The sequence below is a fragment of the Ptychodera flava genome, chromosome 18 (assembly GCF_041260155.1).
Source record: "Ptychodera flava strain L36383 chromosome 18, AS_Pfla_20210202, whole genome shotgun sequence".
Classification (NCBI taxonomy): domain Eukaryota; kingdom Metazoa; phylum Hemichordata; class Enteropneusta; family Ptychoderidae; genus Ptychodera; species Ptychodera flava.
In genome coordinates this window covers 31,070,363-31,091,543 of record NC_091945.1, presented here as the reverse complement: position 1 = coordinate 31,091,543, position 21,181 = coordinate 31,070,363, and the positions used below count along the sequence as shown (strand labels likewise).

General features: G+C 35.7%; 1 protein-coding gene across 19 annotated transcripts in view; it reads left to right on the top strand.

The window, feature by feature from the left end:
• Positions 1–21,181, top strand: part of LOC139117371 (CLIP-associating protein 1-B-like) — an 89,381-nt gene that overhangs the window by 8,288 nt on the left and 59,912 nt on the right. For all 19 annotated transcript variants that reach the window (XR_011548519.1, XR_011548517.1, XR_011548518.1 and 16 more), the window contains exons 2-6: positions 16,326–16,404; positions 17,949–18,052; positions 18,677–18,768; positions 19,938–20,013; positions 20,876–20,973. Coding sequence is in view for 15 of the 19 variants with exons in the window: in XM_070680438.1 (XP_070536539.1) it covers positions 16,326–16,404; positions 17,949–18,052; positions 18,677–18,768; positions 19,938–20,013; positions 20,876–20,973 (449 nt within the window). In the remaining 4 variants the exon portion in view is untranslated. The remainder of the gene's footprint in view (positions 1–16,325; positions 16,405–17,948; positions 18,053–18,676; positions 18,769–19,937; positions 20,014–20,875; positions 20,974–21,181) is intronic.

The following is a 21,181-nucleotide window of genomic DNA, read 5'->3' as shown; positions in this document are numbered from 1 at the left end:
CCACAACCATAAAATACCTCCCAACTCAGGAATTACTACAGTGAAGTTTATCTCACTTTAAAGTGACCTGAACTCAGTTTGACCTCTTAAGATCAGAAAATTAGGTTCTGAATGGTTTTGTACTGAAAGAGCTTTCACTTCCTTTATGATGTGGATTGTACATGGCTTCACTGATAAATGTCTGTCTGTGACCTTTGACCTGCAGTGGAAAGGTTAGACAGCAGAAAAGTATGAAAGAGCTATAAAGAAAGGTACATTCTGAAACTGAGTTGTGGAAAGGTTAGGATGATGTCATACTGCAGTGTTGTGTGAACCGTAGTTGTTTCGCCTCAAACGGATGTGGCTCTTGGTCGTCATCGTAAACCACATGCCTCTTTACGGCAACAGCTCAGCGCTTGATTTTTGCGTAGGTCAGTGGAGCGGAAATTATTGCTCTGGCTCGCGAGGATGTGGCTCTTGGTAGTCTGGCAGGATACAAAGTTATACAGTAAGACTCAAGGATAGTTTCTTTCAGTATAGTGATTCTGTTATGGGCATTATCTTTCAAGCTGAAATGTGGCAATATTTGTTAACGTTTTGCAAAGCAAAGTTACCGGAATTAATGAAAGTGAACTTTTAAAAAGAATGCAATCTCCAAGGCTTCATGACTGACAGAAAGACCCAGAATGCACTGCTCCATCCTTCTCATACATGTGGTCATCTTTTGACTGAGTTTCTAGTCTTGAAGAAAATTTGTAAAATAACTTTATTGGTAAGGACTAACTAGAATGAAATAATAAGTAATTCCGGATCAAACACAAGATTTTGACGTCTTTGTAAATTTTGCCATCAGATGTATTATTTTGCATCAATAAAGATACCAGCAAAGTTCCATTAAAGCAGTCCCATTCATGCACTCTGCAATACCAGAACTTAATCAGTGTGGAACGATGTTAAGTTTCTTGATTTTCTCACTAGTTTGATTCCCAGTGGATTGTAAAATTCAAGTAGTATTTCCCCTGAAGAAGTGAAATTATTAGAATGGTTTGAATTATTTTTCAACAGTGCAGTATTTTGAGAGTATTGCTGTAGTTTTGGTCCACTTATCATTTAGTATCAACAAAAGAGTGGAACTGAAGTTAAAATCATGTTGTGTCCCAAATTCAATTGCTCTATGTATGTGCAGGATTTGATATATATTGAATCTTTAGAACAAAAACCTAGCAAATTAAAACCGTCAGTTACTTCAAATATCTCTTTAGTGACAGACTACCAAGTATGCCCTTAAAAATTCAAATGCATTTTGATTAAAAAAACAAATAGAAAACATCACGTAAGGGTTCTTATTTTAGGTTAGATAAAGCCATGTTGCACAATTGTTCAGATCTGGTAGAAATATAAGTTAAGGCACAACAACACACATGCAAGTTATATGTTACAAAAGTCCAAGTCCTCTACAAATAAGTTCAGCCTTTGTGTACTATTCAAATCAAATGCAATTTTTGGACTAAGAGCAAAGCATTAAATTGTCATGAAGGAGGTGATAAATAACATTGTTATTCTGACCTTTGACCTGACCTAGTGCTGGTTGGCCTTTGACCTTTCATTGCTTTTTGTCTCCACACCTTTGAAAGACATTTAATAAATTCAGATTGTACAGTGAAACTGACAACCAAACAATGCACTGAGCCCATTGTTTTCCCAACTTGCCAGGGATATAGGTCATCCTCATTCCAGATCTTTTGGTGGTTGTCCGGTTTGTGGAAAGGATGTTCATGGCTAATGGGAAGCAGTGGGTCGCATATCGACAGTACTGTCAGTTCTCACATATTGGTGGTGTAATTTTTCCAAAAGGCTTGAAAATTATGTATATTTTTTGTTCTGAAAACATACAATTGTCAACAACATTATGGCTGAAGTATGAATGGATGGCAGTTTTCTTCCATGAGTGAAATATCCTTGTATACAAGGAAGATTAGTGATTTCCATGTATATAAATAAATGTTGTAGTCTAGATTGTTGGGCATTTCACACAGCTTCAGTTTTTCGTACGCTGGACACTTTGTGTGTACTCTCTTTCACTGTCGTCTCATCTAATGTTCAATGACTGCCTTTGCCAGACTGTGTTATAGCCATTGTGTGTAAAATTATATGAGTTTGAACCTTTCACCCATACATTTCCTGTGATGTGGTTTCAAGCATATTCTAATGACCTTTCTTGTTGTACTCCCAAAAGCACATAGAGATACAGTCTAGTCAGCTTGTCAACCCAGCCTGTACATCTACTCACTGTGTTGTTATTGTTGACAAGCAGATTCTCATCGAGACTTCATTTCAAATTATGGAAATAATGATAGTGCATTAACCACATAATAATTAATGCTGTGTCGACAAGCTAAATAGTGGGTGTTGTAACATGCTTTGGGGCGTAGACAAGAACTTGTGGTTGATACGCAAAAAAATAGTGAAAAAATCATCAGGAGTTTCAGCTACTGGCCCTTGTACAGTAACCTACAGAAGAAGATATTCAGCTGGCTGAGCACTTTGATGTTTATTTGCATATTGATGCACAGACAGATGTGTAGTAACTGTCAAGACAAAGACGAGATCTCCATTAACTGAATGCCATCTGAGCTGTGAGAGATGAATCTGTTACAGTCAAATGTTACTCTGATCCCTACAGATGAGACAGCATAGTGTAGACTGTTAAATGATCCGTTTAGTGTGTATGTACAAGTACGGTACACATACACACACACACACACTCACTCACATCAGCAGGTACATCTGCACAAGCACTTATAGAGGATCTCCTTCATTGCTAAACTTACAAAAGTGCCATGCCTCTTGAGGGTCAAAGTTGCGGTATCTTATCCAAATCTTATCCAAATCCCCATATTGTGGTCAGGATAGAGTTTGGTGATGTAATGTGATTTAGATCTTTAAAAACAAATCCATATCATCTCACATCAGTAATTAATAGATTGTCCTCTATGGTGAAATATCTAGGTCAGAGGTTAGACTGTGTATTGGCCGTCATATCAAATAGAAGTGTGCGGCAAATAAAACTGCAGGCGTGTCGATAGATTCTCTGCAGTGCTTGCTGAAAGGTAAACACAGTTCAGACCAAAGGTGAAACAGATCAATTTGCTGTTCATGTACTTTATGATGTACACATTTTGAAACCCTTTGTTAGATGAGTACATGAACAACATGTAGGTCTGTGCACATGGTATTTTAACAGGATTGCAAACTAATAAAAAAACACTCAACTCGCTTCACTTTCATCCTATGGGGGAATAAGGTGTAACAACCGAACCGAGATTGATGAAAATGCAGTACACATGCCACGTATCAATACATTCTCAAAGAGATTTGAGAAGCATTACAGACTCACATCATCATGTACATATAATGCCCTTGTGTTAACATTGTCACCCTCCTTTATCCATGTACATAGGTCCAACTGCACGGTTGAAAACAGCTGGGTCATAGCATAGTTCAGTGGTAAAAGGGTCATGAATACCAAAAAAAAAGGAAGTTGAAAAGACCATGTGATATGTATGGGCATCAAGTGATGTCAACAGAGAAGTTTGGTTTATTTTTGTTGAACATAAGATGTCAACATCCTACTCAAATATTAGAATATTTGTTATAAATTTCAGGTTCATAGTTCCCAAAATCCAGGCTGCTTCCATCTCCTTGTGAGAAAGAAGCACCTATATTTCATATTCTCTGCATTATTTTGTATGGAAATTGAATTGTATTTCAGTCTGCTAACGTAACAACTGTACAGACAGCTGTTTCACCTTCATTGTCCTCCAAAAGATTTCTTACCATTTGACCAGTATGATTCTGTAATACAATGTTATTGGAAAATCATTCACGGTATTATCCTGCCCTGCCCAGTCAGTGTGCCATGTGAATGCACATGATGCTTGATTTGGAATGTCAAATGGTTTTAATGGAATATGATAAACAGTGAAATGAAAGATAATACTGATGATATCGTTGGTTGAAAAATAAATTCATTCATGATCCGTAATATCTCCATATTGCCTTCAGGAGCTATCCATAGATTTTAAAAATTATCCTTCATCGGGGCAGGTGTAAGAATAAATACACTGTAAGACCATTGAAAGGTTCTCTGCCTTAACTGTTTGTTATCTGTGTCATTTGTACAATCAATATGGTAGAATTCCCTTCACTGACATGTCAATACATACCTGTCATATTTGATATTTATCAGTACAGTACTATTATGTAAACTGAAAGACATGTATGGTTCAGTATATCTTTACAAGTCAAGGACCTACTTGCAAATGTTCAAGAGAAAGAACATTGAATAATCTGAGGTTTAGCAGCATATAAAAGCCTTTTTTCATCATTCAGTATAATAGAGAACCAGCATTCTGCTCCCTTCTGTATTGTTTGATATATTGTACTTCTGCGATGTCATCACACTTGTACCTTCAAAGATATTTCAAGACGTGGCCTTGAAGTTATGCTACTTGTGCTGTCAGTCATTGTAAACTTTACAGGTCTGACGTGGCATGTCCCAGTAATTTGTCTGTCGTTAGTCTCAGTTCAAACAAATGCACTCTCCAACACACAAGCTCTGAAGTCATAAGATTGTAACTTTACTTCGAGAATCTTCAAGTAATAAATGCAGTATGATTGGAATATGCTGTAAAGTATGTTCTTTCAGAACAAGTAACTTGTACATATTATATATATGTGTGTGTGAAAGGACTGATCAAAAATAGATCAAATTCTACGTGTAAACAATAATTGTGTATATGAAAATACATTTTGTAGGGGGGTGGGGTATTTGCAACACATTGCGTTGGAATCTGACAATTACTTGTTTCATTGATGGTGAGTATTAGGTACTGTATGCCCCGGTCAATAGTGTTCAGTATTTTGAACATCTGTTACAAGACATTCACAGTGGTCCCTCATTCAGCCATTTCGCAACTTCAGTTTCAGCATAACTATAGTTTTCAGTGGTGAAGATGGACCTTTGTAGACAGAAATGGGCTGAAGCATTACACAAGATGGTAGATATTGCATATAAAAGGAAAGGCAAACATTTTCTGTCAAAAGTCATTATTCAGCAAAAGTATGAGATTTGATACATGGATAAATACAAGTGAAAGATGAATAAAAGACACATCATTGTATAGTTACGATTACTCATGTACGTGTATGACTGTGTTTCCAGTAAAGCGTTACTGCATGTGGCGTCTGTATCAGATTCAGAATCCTGAATACTGCCGTAATCTCTGTGTTATGTGATTTAGGCTGGAAATTAATCCCCAAATGACTTTAAAAGGGACATGAAATATGCACAAATGGATAGTTGAATTCTTGCAGCTCAGCGTCACAAAGTAGTTCTACTTTTAATGTCATAACATCAGAGTCAGCAGATATGACATAGTCTGTGTGGAGATCACAAGAAGGGAGATTGCAAAAAACTGAAACTGATTTCACAAAGTTATTTTTGCGATAGATTTTGTTTTACTTTCTACAATGCTTTGTTTTGTAAGCTTGTACAGAAATTGGCGTCACAGGTATGGATTAGTTTTGAAGCTCATCAATAATGCATGTCGTGTATTGAATGACCTAGAGACAACTCAGAAGTGATCGTCCAAATGTCGCCCTTGTTCATTCGATCCAGCTGTGCTTATGAGCAGAACTGTTCATGCAAATTTCTCCACAGATTTTGAACTTCTCCACTGCATGGTCAAAATGCTCCAGTAGCTTGGAGCAGCGATATTGATGATTTCTGTTATTGATGACAAGATTCAGATGAATTATTCATCACAGAGTGCACTGAAGGGTCAGTGTCATCTCTAATTGTTCTGCAATTACCGCTGAGTCCTCCTCACGTCTGATGTGTCTCATAAGATTCTGTTTGCATTCACAGTAAAGATAAGGTCACTGCTAATGAATTTTTCTGTCAAGGTCAAGGATCATTGAACTGTCTGATGAGGTCAAAGGTCATAACACCCTATGTTCTGTCCAGGCGTCTGGATTAATACATGTATACAGGATTTGAACGTCTCATTCCATTTACTTTATATAACTGGCCATATATGACATCCCCCTTCACTCTTTAAGTCTGCAGGAATGTAATTAGACTGGTGTATTTAATTTGGTATTGAGTGACATAATGACAGTGTTTACAATTGAGGCAGTATATTCCTGTGTGCTATGAAGTCACTGATTAATGGTCTTTGAAATACGCTGACAGTTCATGTTATTGTTTAAAATATGCCAATTACTGTCCAGACAGAGAATAATTTTAATTATCATTATATGCCATCACTTTCTATGTAATATCCGGCTGTGTTACTAAGATGTGTGCCTCGTTCCAGTACCTGAGACAATTACTTACTGGTGATATGAAAAGTTTGTTTTCTGAAAAGCTAACAATAAAATGATGAAAACATATCCAAGCTAGAAATCTCAATGGACATATTACAGCGAGAATAACAAAACTGTCTAATTCTGAAACCAGTCGTCTCTATGATTCACCGACAAGATAAAGTTTCTGTGCTAATGTTATTGTCCTCACATCACCTCGTGAATTGTAAACATCAAATTTTCTGCGGGTGCATGATCAAGTTACTCAGTGTATGGATTTTCTAAATTCTACTGGCACTAGTGCAGTGTTTGCTGAGGATATAAGATATGCTTTAGGCATACACAATATGTGATAAAGTGCAGAGAATTAAAAGTGGGTTACACGCAAGTGTAATGGATTTTTCCAGTGGCGCTCAGATATATCTCCATTTAGTGTGTCGTGCAGAAAGATATTGTATTAATGGCTGTTAAAGATATCCATAGCAACAAGTCTGTCTTCTGTGACGATGTTGTACATCAATGTCTATGTTTACTGCAAATCTGAAAATCTACATAAGTATTAGTAGTAAAACATGTTTCTCATAGAACACCTGTGCTTTCACTTCAGTTTGGCTTGCCAACAAAATTTGAATTGGCCTAACAGCATTGAGAAACAAAGTGAGAAACAATATGCAGTTTTATCTATTCCAAACCTTCTTTCTCTTATGTAGTTGAAATATTGTTGTGAAAAACTTCACAAACCAAATTGTGAAGTATTAGTATTACAACCTCTCAGAGGAAGGTGGCATTTTATTCAAGAAATCTTGAAACCGACAGGGTTAAGTGTCTCAAGATGCTCATCAATATTAGTCAACTGTGCATTAAGACTGAACAGAGAAGATAACAAACTTTATCATCGTACTAGCAGTATTTTTAACTAGAAGTACAGTAACAATATTAGACAATGACATTATGATGAGACATAAAAATTCAATACTGTCACAGTTCTGCACTGCTTCACCTCTTGCTTCAGTTATGGAGGTAATTTCCATACTGCACAGTGTTTTTACTATGGTTTTAGTCTCAGCAAATATGTAAATGATTTTGGAATTCCACTGGTACCATTTCTATTGTCTTCTCATAATATTGTATTGATATACAAAGAGGAGCTCTAAGGAAACAAAGGTAGGACTTGCTGCAACAGTAAAAATGGAGAACTAGCTAGGATCTGTTCAACAGCTGTCATCACTTTGGTATATGGCTTCTTTTTCCTCAATCAAGACATAGGCAAAGGTACTTATTTACCAAATTCTACAGTACTCCAACTGTTATCAAATTCCACTCCCATGATGCTTCACTGGAGTGTATTGCCCCCATGTCGTCCACCATGTTTGTTGTTGCACCATGGGAGTAACAATGCTTCTTGCCTAAGGGAAATCAATGTACATTGTAGTAAAACTCAATATTAACTTGATGTAAATACATGCTGTTCAGATCCAGTGAATAAATAAAAGGGTTATAAATATGTTTCAAAGGATCAATTTTATGGAGTTTCCAAAGCTATAGAGGACTTGTAGTGTTTACTTCAATAATTTCTAAGAAAATCCCCTCCCAAGGAGACTGTAGTGTCACACAAATGTATTCCATCCGTTCCTCTTAGTTCAATTCTCTTACTTGTATTTAAGAAACTGCTGCAGGCAGTTCTGTCGAGTCCAGATGCATCACTTCAGGAAATGTCATTCTTATAAAATCTCATCTCTCATCCACATCTGTGAAAACAGAAATAAGTGATAATGAATTTGTGTTTGTGACAAGTATAGTTGTTAGAAGTATTAAAAGTTAGTGAAAGGTCAATCCCAAAGGAAATGCCTGAATGAGAAGGAAAATCTTTTGATGGTCCCTTGATCTGAGACAGTTGCTGGGTTTATCTTTAGCATGTGTGTCTCTGTCTATCTGTTAATCTCTGCATTGTAAGACTATACTGACATATGTGTCCAGATATTTGTTACCAAACTTGTTGCTGTACACCACTGCACTCTTCAGGCGTACTGTGAAAGGACAAAAGTTGTGATTTGTCGCCAATCATTGAAAAGGTAGAAACCAATGTCTGTTTCCATCGTTTATGTGTGAAGTGGCTTTGTCTTGCCACAGAATGACAAATTGTGACGCTGCACAGATTATGTTCTGTGTCTCCCTCTGACAAATAAACAAACTGAATATACAATTTAATGTTTGTATTCAGACTGGCAGAATATTTTGCCTCTCAAGTTCAACATCACAAAAGCCAAATGATAGACTTAGGAGTCTTCTCTACACATAGTAAAAATTCTAACATTTATCAGGACTCGTGAATTAACTGGTCAATCATAAAAATAACACACACATACACACACACATTCACACTTGCACACACATACACATGCCAAATAATTTTGGAAGAGACCTATATTGTGTGCATTTAGGTATGGCTGTGTAAATTCTAAATTTGGTAATATGGATATCATAAAAAATTACAGCGATCACAGTCATCTCTCAATTTGAACATTCAAAGATGTCACCGCATGGAATATAATGAACAGTACAACCATTGTTTGATATGAATGTCACTGAACTGATGTCTTGTTTGATGCTTGGCATGTGATCTAGTATCACAGAAAAGAAAGGGACAGTTGGCAAACGGCATTACTATCTCACCCCAGTGTTATCAATCATCAATAGAGATTTAAATGACAGCGCAGCACACTACATTGCAGTCACTGTAATGGTTTGCCAATAGTTGTTATCAACCTTTGCAACATGTATCAACCTGATATGGATTTGTTTATTCTACATTCAAAAAACGTTAATTGCTTGGTTCTGTATTCTGTAGAATTCATAGGTATACAATACGTGGATGAGAATGTTCATAGTGATCTTTAGCTGATATTCTTGTTTTGACAATAGCAGTGGCCATTAGATAAATGCCAACATTTTTGTACGAAGATACATGTCAGGTGTTTTACATGTAACAAGTTTTTAGACTGTCAAAACACTGCCAATCATAAACCCCCCCAAATTAAATGTGATTGCTGCTTTTATTTCAAAAAGGAAAATTTTTAAAATGGACAAGTGGCCAACATGGAATGAAGCAATCAGCTGTGCTTACAGACCCACTGGAAAGCCCACCTTACGTGTAACCCCTGTATCAATAGAGATGAGATGTTTTAACCCAAAGGGTTATGACCTTCCATTGCCTTATGTTAGAAACCTACTCTACATACAGATTAAACATTAGAAGCCTTACAATGGCAAAATAATTGCCTATTTACATCACAATTCAAACTTTACGTGGAGCACTGGAAATCCAAAGTGGTTTTGCTCAATGGTGCGTTGAAAAATGAGGGCCTTATTTTAAGGGCATCCTTTCCAGTTTAGCAGCTAATAGTAGCCAGAAGTGCCTGGATTTCGTGATTTATGGCTTTGCAGGACACATCACTAGAACTTGTTTATGAGTTCAGACTGTCAGTATCACATCTCATCCACACATTTTATCATGGAATTACCTTTACGTTCAATGAATGCAGAATTCACCTCTGTGGACATTATATTATGCATTAATGTGCTATTATTTCAGTTTGCTTGTGTGTTACATATATAACTGATTTGTAAAGTTTTTTGACCATGAAAATATTTGTTTCCAATTATCCATAATAAAGTAATAACCAAAACTAGTGTACAAAAAGGAAAACTATGGTACATGTTGTGTAACTAAAACATTCAAGGTTTTCAAATAGTAGTTTCAAACTCGATTCATGCTTGATGCCTTGATTCTTCCATGTACAGAGTAGAATTCCCTTAGCGGTATGATGCACTGACGTAAATAAGATTATTAAGACGACACCACACTGTGTTTATGACATTTGACATTTCTTCAAGGTTCTTAGATGTGACAGACTTTCTCCACACCTCACAGAAACAAACAGTTTCCTTCTTCAGCATTTCAGATTTCTCCTCTTGAATGCCTTTCTCTATTGTGATTCTGTTTTCTCCATGTTGTAAAGTGTGTATTTGCCGGTTGACTTGATAATTCCTAACTGAAAAAGTTGCTATGAAATAGCAATGAAATAAGTACACTTTAATAGTTGTTATTGTTTTTGGTACCATTTCCCTTTTTTCTCAATTGTCTGTCTGTTCCCCTTTCATGATCGAGATTGTCTTCAATATTTGTGTTTAGCTGTCATTACTGTTACAATAATTTGATTGGAGTATCTTTCAGACTGGTTCTGTCTGTGGCCTTTCAGCTAGGCGACTGATGCCGTATGTTGTGGGTTCGAATCCGATTGAAAACTATCCGAATATCTTTCAGTCTGTCAATGGTGGCCCATAATTCCTAGCCACAACATTGCAACAGTGTACATCTTCAGTTTCCAAGGTTCTGTGTTTAGTGACATTGTAAAAATCTTTCCGATCATAGAAGATGTATAATGTCCCTTGTAATTGCAAAGATGAAGGAAATATTGGAGAATATAACAAATGTCGGCATGAATAATGAGAGAGAAATACGACATTGGAGATGGGTTCAAAGGTTATGTTAGGTGTAAAGATTTCACAACTTGAGAAATTTGTTTGAGTTGGTTTGAACATTTTTGTCAGATATGTCTTCAGTGTTTCATAGTTTTAAGAATTTACATTTTGTATTTACCTATGCAGATAGGTAATTTGATTTTAACCTTCAGCAATCAGTTCATCTGACTCATATTGTCTCTGTTTGCAGAGATAGTGCCATATCTACACTCCCCTGTCATAGTCACTCAATGTCAAACTGGCTGTCCAGGCTACCCAGTGAATTTACAAAGCGTGAACAAAAGTGTATTCATACAGACATGCACTTTCATTTTCTCCAAAATTTTGTTCAAATTCGTACAAATTCATCCCAACTGTCACGTTCGCAAACCTACATGTACATGCACACACAAAATTTCATGACCTTTAAGGCATATCGTAACACCTTTTTATCAAATTTTTGAGATTCCAAGTTTGCAACTTTGAAAGGCGGAAACTATGTGCATTGATGGATTTGCATTTCTGTTTTGACGTCAACAACAACCCACCGCTAGCGGCATACACAAAATCTCTGGTGGCATATTTTCATTTCCATTGAAGTGTAGACTGGTGACATCAGTGTGAGGTCACGCAAGGTTACTGAACTGTGCAGTCTGTTATTCCAGATGAACTGTTTGCCATTGTTGTAGGGATTAATGAAATGCTGCTGTTCTCTCACACCCACTCCGTACAATGATGTCTGTGCTCAATGGTTTCATAGACCTTGTTGGAACCACCATCACAGCAAATTTATAAACACTGCATGTTTGATTCCCTTACATTGCCTTTTGGTTAGGACTTGTCAAGAATAAACTCCCTTTCAAAATTTTGAAACATTTAACACTAATTTCCACAGATTTTATTTGAAATTTATTTCATTATACTGTAAGCCCTTTGGAAACTTCATTACTCCTCACAAGATACATTCATCTGTACATCACAGGTAGTATTTGGCGGCCATATTGACTCAAACCTTAGGAGTGTGAAAGTCGTTGACTTTTGTTTGAGAAAATTTTGAACTCTTCTCTTGGAGTCACTAGAAAAACTTGTAGTTATAATTTAACCCTTTTCCTGCCAGACAGTATCACTTCCCCATCAGCCAAGTCAGTAAAACGCGGTATTGAGCCAAAACATGACGTACTTTCACCTGCTTGACTTGGTATGTTATAGCATCTTTAGTCCAAAAAAAATCAAGTTTACAGTATTTATGTTATTAACGAGCTTTCAAATGTACAGTATTATGTTAAAATACACCATACTGAATATGTTTTGTTTCATTAATTTTAACCATCTTGACGTGGTGGTGAAATATGGACTTGGCAGGAAAAGGGGTATGGATGTTTTATTTTGTACATTGAGATATCTATGCAACACAACAGAGTTGAAGGTTGTGTTCAGATACATGTAATAGCGTTAGAATAAGTTAAAAAGATCAGGGACTGAGGGGTACTCTTTTTAACTTTTCTGTTTTCCTGCCTTTTTTCACTTTATACATACTATGATCGTTAAGTCATTGATCTAGAAAGTCATGGAGCTGTGGCTGTCATACCAGATGTTTACCATCAAGGTTACAAATCAAATTATATCTAAAAGGATTTTCATTTGTGCAATGACATGCGGCTGAATGATTATTTGGATATTCTACGTGTTTTCTCATCTTCATGGGAAATTAGACTTCATGGTTGAATACTGAGAATCAAGAAAGCAATGTACCATAGACAATTAATCATAGGGGATTCATACAGTCTATAATTAAAGTATTATCCAGAGCACCCTAGCATTACTTTACTATGATAATAATCCTACTTCCTACCAAGTCTCTGATGAAGAGACTGCATGTCTCACAAAGCCAATGCTGTATTACTGCCCTCTGTGATTTCATTGTTCTATCACTCTCTCAGTATAATCTTACATCAAATATCAAAAAAGACTTCACTGATCTTTCTGTGTTCACTTTGCCAAATGGCTTTCATTTATGACACATTTCAAGTCACTGTAGTAAAACAACCCCAAAATATTCCTATGTGCAAACTGAAAGTTCATCTCACTGTACCAGAAGTTCACCAGTGACCACGTTTACTGTAAATGTGGCAAATCCATACAGTCACACGGTTGCCAAAGTCCCATAGGACACACCAAGATCACTGACACCACCAAATATTTTCATGTTGCCCATTATTTGCTTAGACTGTAGATCAATATAATTGAACATACCATTCCCTAAAATTGAAAAGATCACCAATAAAGATCAGTTTCAGCTTGCAGTGTTTTGCTTCTAATGTATTTAGACTTTCATTTGATAGAGCTCCGTAATGAAAGATTTAAAGGTTCAGCCTGCAGGGATATGAAGAACAACAGCAAGCAATAAGTTCTTCATGGCCAGCCAGTAACTCATAACAGATTTCACATAAAAAAAGCAAAACCAGAGGCTCATGGCAGACAGTGTACCTATCAAAGTCAACTTTAATATGTATCTTTTATTGATTCAATACTAGTTGTTGAAATTTGTATTGTAAAAAGTTCAGTGCTTTTTTGTTCCTTACAAAGGTTTATAGTGAATTATGTAAGGACATGTATTGTTTGGTGTAAATTTAATGCTGATGTGGTTGTATTCATCCAAAAACTGCTATTGCATCCAGGGTTCAATTTTGTGTTTTACATTTCTTGCCTTGTCACAACTGCATTTCTGAAAAACGTTGCGTCTTGTATATCTGGAGTTAAATAAGGTACAATTTGTCAGGTGAGATTGCTATTGGGTAGTTGATGTGATTTTGTTCCATCAGATAGTTGTAACAACAAATAACACTCATCAAATGTGAAAGTTATTTTTATATCTGTACGTGTACATATATTTTTTCAATAGCATAAACAACCTATTCTGCCAAGTTTTCAATCCAAAGTGATCTGCTGTAATGTTTGGGTATTTTGTTTGCTTGTCTGTTTGTCTGTCTTTTTGATTATTTGATTATCTACTAATATATATATCAAATTATGTGTGTCAATCACAGTGTTTTTTGATTGAGTTTGGCAACATTGATGAATGTGTACACCCCTAACAAAAACATTAGAATATCCCAGATATAGCTTTGAGGTTGAATTATAAAAATATACATATAATTACTTCTGTGAGATACATAAAACATTTTACACCTACATACAGGTACATGTATATTTCTATTGCCAACAGCCTTGAGCAATCATCAAAAGTTTTATAAATGTCAGAAAATTTTCCCATGACTCAGGACAAATAAAAAAAAATTGACTCAACTCACCCATGATTATGAAAAATTTAAGGATCGTACAACTTTTTCACAGCTTTTGACCAACATTCTAGAATTTTTCTCTCATCAGCAGAAAAACTAATTTCTGTGGGGCCTGTGTTAAATCTTATATCTGGAATATGATTCAACATGTGCTTGTCACTTCTGAAATTTACGATATTTGTTTACTTGACACTTCATAAGATTTTCTGTGGACCTCACAGTACATAGTATATCCTATGTTGGCCCTATACTTTATGATATAGTCAGTGCTGACCCAAACACTTTTCAACACATAATGTCTACCCGCACTCTTTAAGAAATATCGCATGTTGACCGTTCACTTCATAATCTACGTTACTACATGTATATGCTGACACTAAACCTTATCTAGTATCCATTTTTGATCCTGGCTTCGTAGTTTATCCTACATGTATGTTGACCCCACACCTTATACTATATCCAGTCTTTCCCCCACACATTATGATATACCTTACCATATGTTGACCTCACACATCATGTTATAGTCTACATGTATATTGACCTCACTCTCTGTAATATATTCTATATTGACCCCACACCACATTTCTTGAAATATCCTATTGTTACCTGACCCTCATGGTGTCATGCTATATCCCATGTTGAATTTGACCTCATAATATATCCTATGATACATGATTCATAACACATGATTCATAACATATCATATGTTGACCTGCACTAACATTAACTAATATTATACAATATTGCCCCCTCACTTTCTAATATATCACACAGTGTATATATACTTTTATATTGATACTTTTCCTGAAATATCCTGCCCTGTTGAGTGTAATCTGCACCTGTCACACCTCTCACTGTCAGCAATTTTTTAAAAGTGAAATAGGGTCACACAGATGTTCTCAAACATGAATCTATGATTATCTGAGCTCATAATAGTCCAACAGCTTTTTATGTCAATCATGTCGCATATTTATGCTGGTTGGCAGTATGTATACAATGATTCATACTGTTAGCTTACATTGCATGTAATGAGCATTAAGCTACTTTTGTCTGGAATTCTGATTAAATGTCACTCTTTCAATTTAATATTTAATATTTTGGTTTGATGGTGGGATGATGGAATATTCTCTGGTAATGTTGAATGTTTGCACTTAACATCAAAATCATGGTCATTAAAAGTGATGTCAGCGAGATATGCATATGTATTTGTACGGGTTGTCTTTTGCAAACTCTCTCTGATCCATTGTTATGTAGCGGATATGATCAGTTGTATTCTTGTCTGGTGGTTTCACTTTCAGAATGCCTGTGTAGCTTCATCTGCACAGTCAGTCACTCACTTCAATATGGCCAACTTCGCCCTCATCTAATATACAAAGTGTATCAGTCTTTGTGTGTAATGAAGTCATCATGACCTCTTGATGACCAATGGAATTCCACGAACAAAGGATGTACTTTGATGGAATATTTTCCAGCTACAATTTATATCCATGCTGTCCAAATTTTCCAAGACAAACAAATGACAGTTTGTCAACTAAACTTGTGTTTCCTTGCTGTCACTTTTGGACAGAAAATTATAATGTCTTCAAATCTGTAGCTGAAACCTTTGAAATCACACTGTATACTCTACATTCAGTAATTTCCATAGTTTTCACAGTGGCTGTTGTGTCAATGAATCAAAAGGTGGCTTTGCTGTATGTTAATGTTGAAAAATGTGTTGTGCACCATTTTGCAAACTCATAGAATTAATTTGAAAGCAATGTTGTGAAGGAGTGAATGCTGACTTCAAAATGTCATACATGTATAAATGGACATGTTATTGAAGCAGGAACGGTGATTTTGCATTGACTGCACAATTGATACTATAAGCAAAATATTAATGATTACTCACCAACAACTTTGGGAAGAGATTTGAAAGCTTGGTCTTGAGTTGAATGAAAATACCACTGAATACCGGTACACGTGTTCCATAATGATACCATGGTTTTACATTTGCCATTTTATGGTCTATATCCTTTATTAAAAACAAATCATATTTGCTCCTCCGCTGATGTTCAGACCCAGATACTTCTCCAATGCTAACATTGTTAGATTACAGCCTGTATCGTTGCAGCGTATCAACAATCACAAATGTTTCTCATTTGTTATGTTTTACAGGTGTCCCTCCTCGGATTGGAAATTCTTGGTGTTCTTGCCGATCGCATGAAAGAAGGCTTCAGAATACATATCTCAACAGGTAAGAGTATTTGCACAAAAAGTCTCCAACTGCAAACAGTCTCTTTTGAGTGCTATATAGTCGACAAAACTTGTGGCACTTTTGGCACAGTGTGATTGGCTAGACAGACGGTCATGTGACTTCAAAAAATCTCCAAGACAATGTTTGAGTGTATGACATAAGGAGAGGGGAGAGATAGAATGAAAGAAGATGAATCTGGTGGGTATTAGACAGACCTGTTGTAAGAAAAAAATGGATGGTAGAGATTGACAATGGGAAAGTATATCTTTCTTTGGCAGTGGTGGGGGTGGGGGTATATCACATGATGAACCCACGCAGACAAAGTAATTGTTCTCGTCAGACAAACATTTTTCCTGCTCTGATTGCCAGAGAATCTGACCAGCAAACATGTTGCTATTGTTTGTGATCAATGCAGAATGGAATTAAACGTTTGTTCCTGTTTAAGCGACAATGAGGAAAAGTCGGTCTACCTTTATTTGCAACCATGTACTCCTAGCTCTGAAGACAAGAAAGCGTGTTAATTAAAGTTTTAAAAGTTTTTTCAATGAAAGTGTGGTATCAGGAGAGAAGTGAATGCTGTTACTTGTAAATGAAAGCTTTGTCAGGCTTTCAGGCACTCAACAATTGCATGTATTGTCAGGATTTGTATTACGTCACATAACATTGTTCTCCCATTGTTGTGGTACGGGAAAACTGCTTTGACGGATACAACAATAGTGCTGCGGGGGATCAAAAGAATCTCCTGCCTGCAACCCTGGTTCTTCAATTCTCTCCAGGCATATGAGCCCGTTGTGCTCATTTCACTAAACCATCATTTGAAAAATTGCAGAGATGTTAATGTGACATGGGAATAATTTCCTCTGCACTATTATTTTCTTCAATACAAAGAATTATAATTGATGCTCATTAACAGAAAAATATATTGTAACATGTTTGAACGTAATTCTTGAAGGACTATTGATGGATTTGTAAAGAAAAAACATTACTCGCACAAACATATTTCATGAAAGGCTGTTGTACTATTGTTTGTTAATATGCATTTACTGGTAAATTCAAATAAATTTATGTTATCATACAAAGGAAGATATTTATTTGGTTTTGTTTGCTGGTATGCTTGTACTTCTGCAGGTGTACATGAGCTTGCGTGCTTGCTAGATTGTGCATTTGAGTCTGTAGAGGGCGCTATATACATTGAACGATACTTGTTAGTCTTTGATGTCTACAGACATGGTCCAACCATACTCTTACCAAGATAGTTAGAGGAATAAACTTACCAGTTTCAAAACTGAATAGACATGAAAGAATGGCCACTTTTTTATGAACATGCAGATTAAACTGGTTTCAACAATTTCTCGTTGATTTGGTATGTAGTATCTGCTCAGTTCTTTTCAGTAGTCTGAATGTGGATAACTTTTGAAGTACCAAGATGTCATTGACACAAAAGAGATGTTTAGTGTAATTCAAGTGTTGTAAAGGGGATTTACAACAATAATCTTAACATCCTACCTGTCTTCTTAATGCGATGTATGTACAATTTATTGCAGTACTACCATCTGTTATTGATCGTCTTGGAGACAGTAAAGATGCGGTTAGAGACCAGGCACAAGGACTGATACAGAAATTGATGAATGTAGCCCCATCACCACAGGTAAGATAACCAAAGCAAAGCTGTGTAGAGCAAAAATACAAGGTATTTTGACAAGACACAAGACATAAGTTGAGAAGGACACAAAATCTTGTACTGTCAATCAATACTGTTTTGATATTCCACGGCCATGATTTTTTGTGTCACTTTTAATTCCTCACCGCAAGCTTGTAGATTCTGTGTACCAGTATAAAGTGCAAATCTCTTCATCATAAAGTGGTATTGTGTCTGATAGACATACCTTAGTGATGATATTTATGATTTCCCCAAATTTTGTGATTCATTCAATAAGAATAAGATAATGTACAAATATTAAAAATATATTAATACTATTATAGTAATACAATAATCTAATACACCACTTAGTTGTGTGAAATAATAACTATCATATGTTGAAATACACATGAGAACTATATTGTACTGCTAATAGTATTTACATCATGCTTTTGCTTCATAGTTTCATTTTTAGAAATCTAACATTTAACCATTGTGTATAAAACTGAAGTCTCATAATGCCATACTTAATAGCCAAATGTCTATAAAAAACTCAACGTTTCCATGGTAACTAACTAACAAGGTTATGGAAATTAATGTTTTCTAATAAGTTTTGATCTTTCACCATTTTAGGCAGTATTTGAGCGTCTGATGCGAGGATTTACCCATAAGAACTTCAGAGTTCGGGAAGAAGTACTGTTGTGTTTAATGCAAACAATAAACACGTAAGTTATCCATCTTCAGTTGAAAAATATTTTGTAAATTTAAAGGGAATTCTAAAAAGTAAAGTAATTTAAGCCCCAATAGCTGCGAATATGTAGTAAAACAATCTCAATCTCAAAATAACCTGTTTTCAAAGAGTTCTTTGAAGAAGAACTGAAAAAGTGTACGACTTGTCATAAGGATTGAAAGTGATAACATCATTTTAGATTTCGCGCCATTTTCAAAAATTAATCATGTGACAGAGAAAATAAAGATTACAACAACAAAATGTTGGCCATCGTGTGTTTGTGCATTCAAGTAAATGGCATCATGCTTTGTTGTTTTACGATCACATTGTGAATGTGCAGGAAACCCTGCATTTTTTGTATTTTCCGTGGGGGTGCCATTTTATGAGTGCAGCACCTGTTTATTATTTAACCAGTTAAAAAACATAGGCATGGTCCAAATCAGTGAACAGTGATACTTCAATACATGTCCTTCAGTTAGAACATTTACATGAGCCAACTTTGGTTTGAAAATAAAATCTTGAAAATAATGCATGAAATTCGCAGCTATTGGGACTTTAACCATTAGAAAGGGATATACTTGTAACCTTTTCACCCCAATGTCACTGTTTATAGGTCCTTCCACCCTTTGGAACACAATGGGAATGTACCATATTGTAGTTATGATTAGGGTACAACCTGTTCACCCCAATTTCCTGTAAACAGGTCAACACGACCATTGATAACAGTTGGTTTAGACCAAACCATTGTGGTAAAAGGGTGGAAAGTCTCACTGATGTCTTTATCCATTGTAAATAACCTGAGTTGTTCTCAAATTTCATGAAATTTGTAATATCCATCAAAGTACAGAGGAGGATGCCACACAAAAGTAGACCACAAAAACTGGTGTGTGTGTCTCTTTCAACATAGAAATTTCCTAGATAATCTTTTGTGATTTAATCTGCTTATTTTGAGGTGAACTTTGTTGTAACAGATGACATTGGATCGCTTTGTCAGAGGAATGTGAATATTCAAAAACTCTGCCATGTCACAGCTGTCTGGAGGCCGTCCAGTTCATATGATACCAACTGAATATTTATTTTGTATACAGGTAATTTATGCATGTGACGTAAACTAAATCCTCACTGTCTGTCTGAGTACGTAACAGATTGTTTTGTTTTCAACAGGTTTGGTACTACATCTTTATCGCTGTCCAAGATAGTCCCATCAATCTGTAAATTACTAGGCGATCCCAACAGTCAAGTAAGTTTTACTGTTGTTGATATCTGCCGAGTGCGACAAACATAATCTGGAAATTTAAGCCTTTTTCAATATTTTAATGAAATTGTACATTTCTGGATAAGAATTCCTGTTTACTGCAATTTTTATGATTGACACATCAGTACTTACGCAAAATTTTGATCCATGTCCAAAATTTATTTGTAAAAAGTATATTGCTGATATGTTGTAAATTTTTTTTGAATATTTTGACCCTGACAGCAGTGTGGTCACAGAACTCATAATTGCGTATTTATATTCAGATAGAAGTACGAATCCAATTTCCTCCGTACAAATTGTGGCTTTCAGTTGTACTTTGATATGGCCATTTTTCATGTAATTATGCGAGACATAATTCAAGTTTTATCAGACTGTGAATGCAGAGACAGACAGTTGTAGAGTATGGAAATAGAAGTAAATATTTTGTTTTTCCTGTATCAAATGTTATGTATGTACATATGTTTCGTATTAGCCCAGTGGGGTAGATGTGGCAACTAATAATTGAAAACAATGTTGTGTATTTGTTCTAAGAAAAAATCCAACATAGGACACTTCAATAAGATAAACAATGACAACAATAACAACATTAAGATAAAGTTTCTGAACTGCAGTTGTCATGATGTGTTGTTCAGCAGAAGTCAAAAACAAATTCTGATGACGTTGATCGTGAATTTTGTTGAATAATGCTTTTTTGCACAAATAACTTGATAAAATTCCCAAAAGTCAAAGTAATGTGTATTGCAGATATTTTGTTGAATTTTTTTATCACCTCTCAATCAAGATGTGTTGCTATTATAAGTCCACCGTAAATTTCAAACCACATGAATTTGACTTCTTATATTCACAGGTACGTGACACAGCCATAAACACCTTGGTAGAAATCTATCGGCATGTCGGTGAAAAAGTCCGGATAGATCTGGGAAAGAAAGGAATACCATCTTCAAGGTAACCACTTCCACATCAGTGGTGTGTGATATTATCATCGAAGACTTCATCATCCAATGTGTGACTACAAAACAATGAAAAATTCATTTCCGAAACTTTTAAAACTATGAAAATTAACCAAGTCAATAAAATCATATCGCATCCATCTTGACATATTGAGGATTTTTGTTGCACACTCTCTTCCATACTGTCAAGTAATGTTACTTTG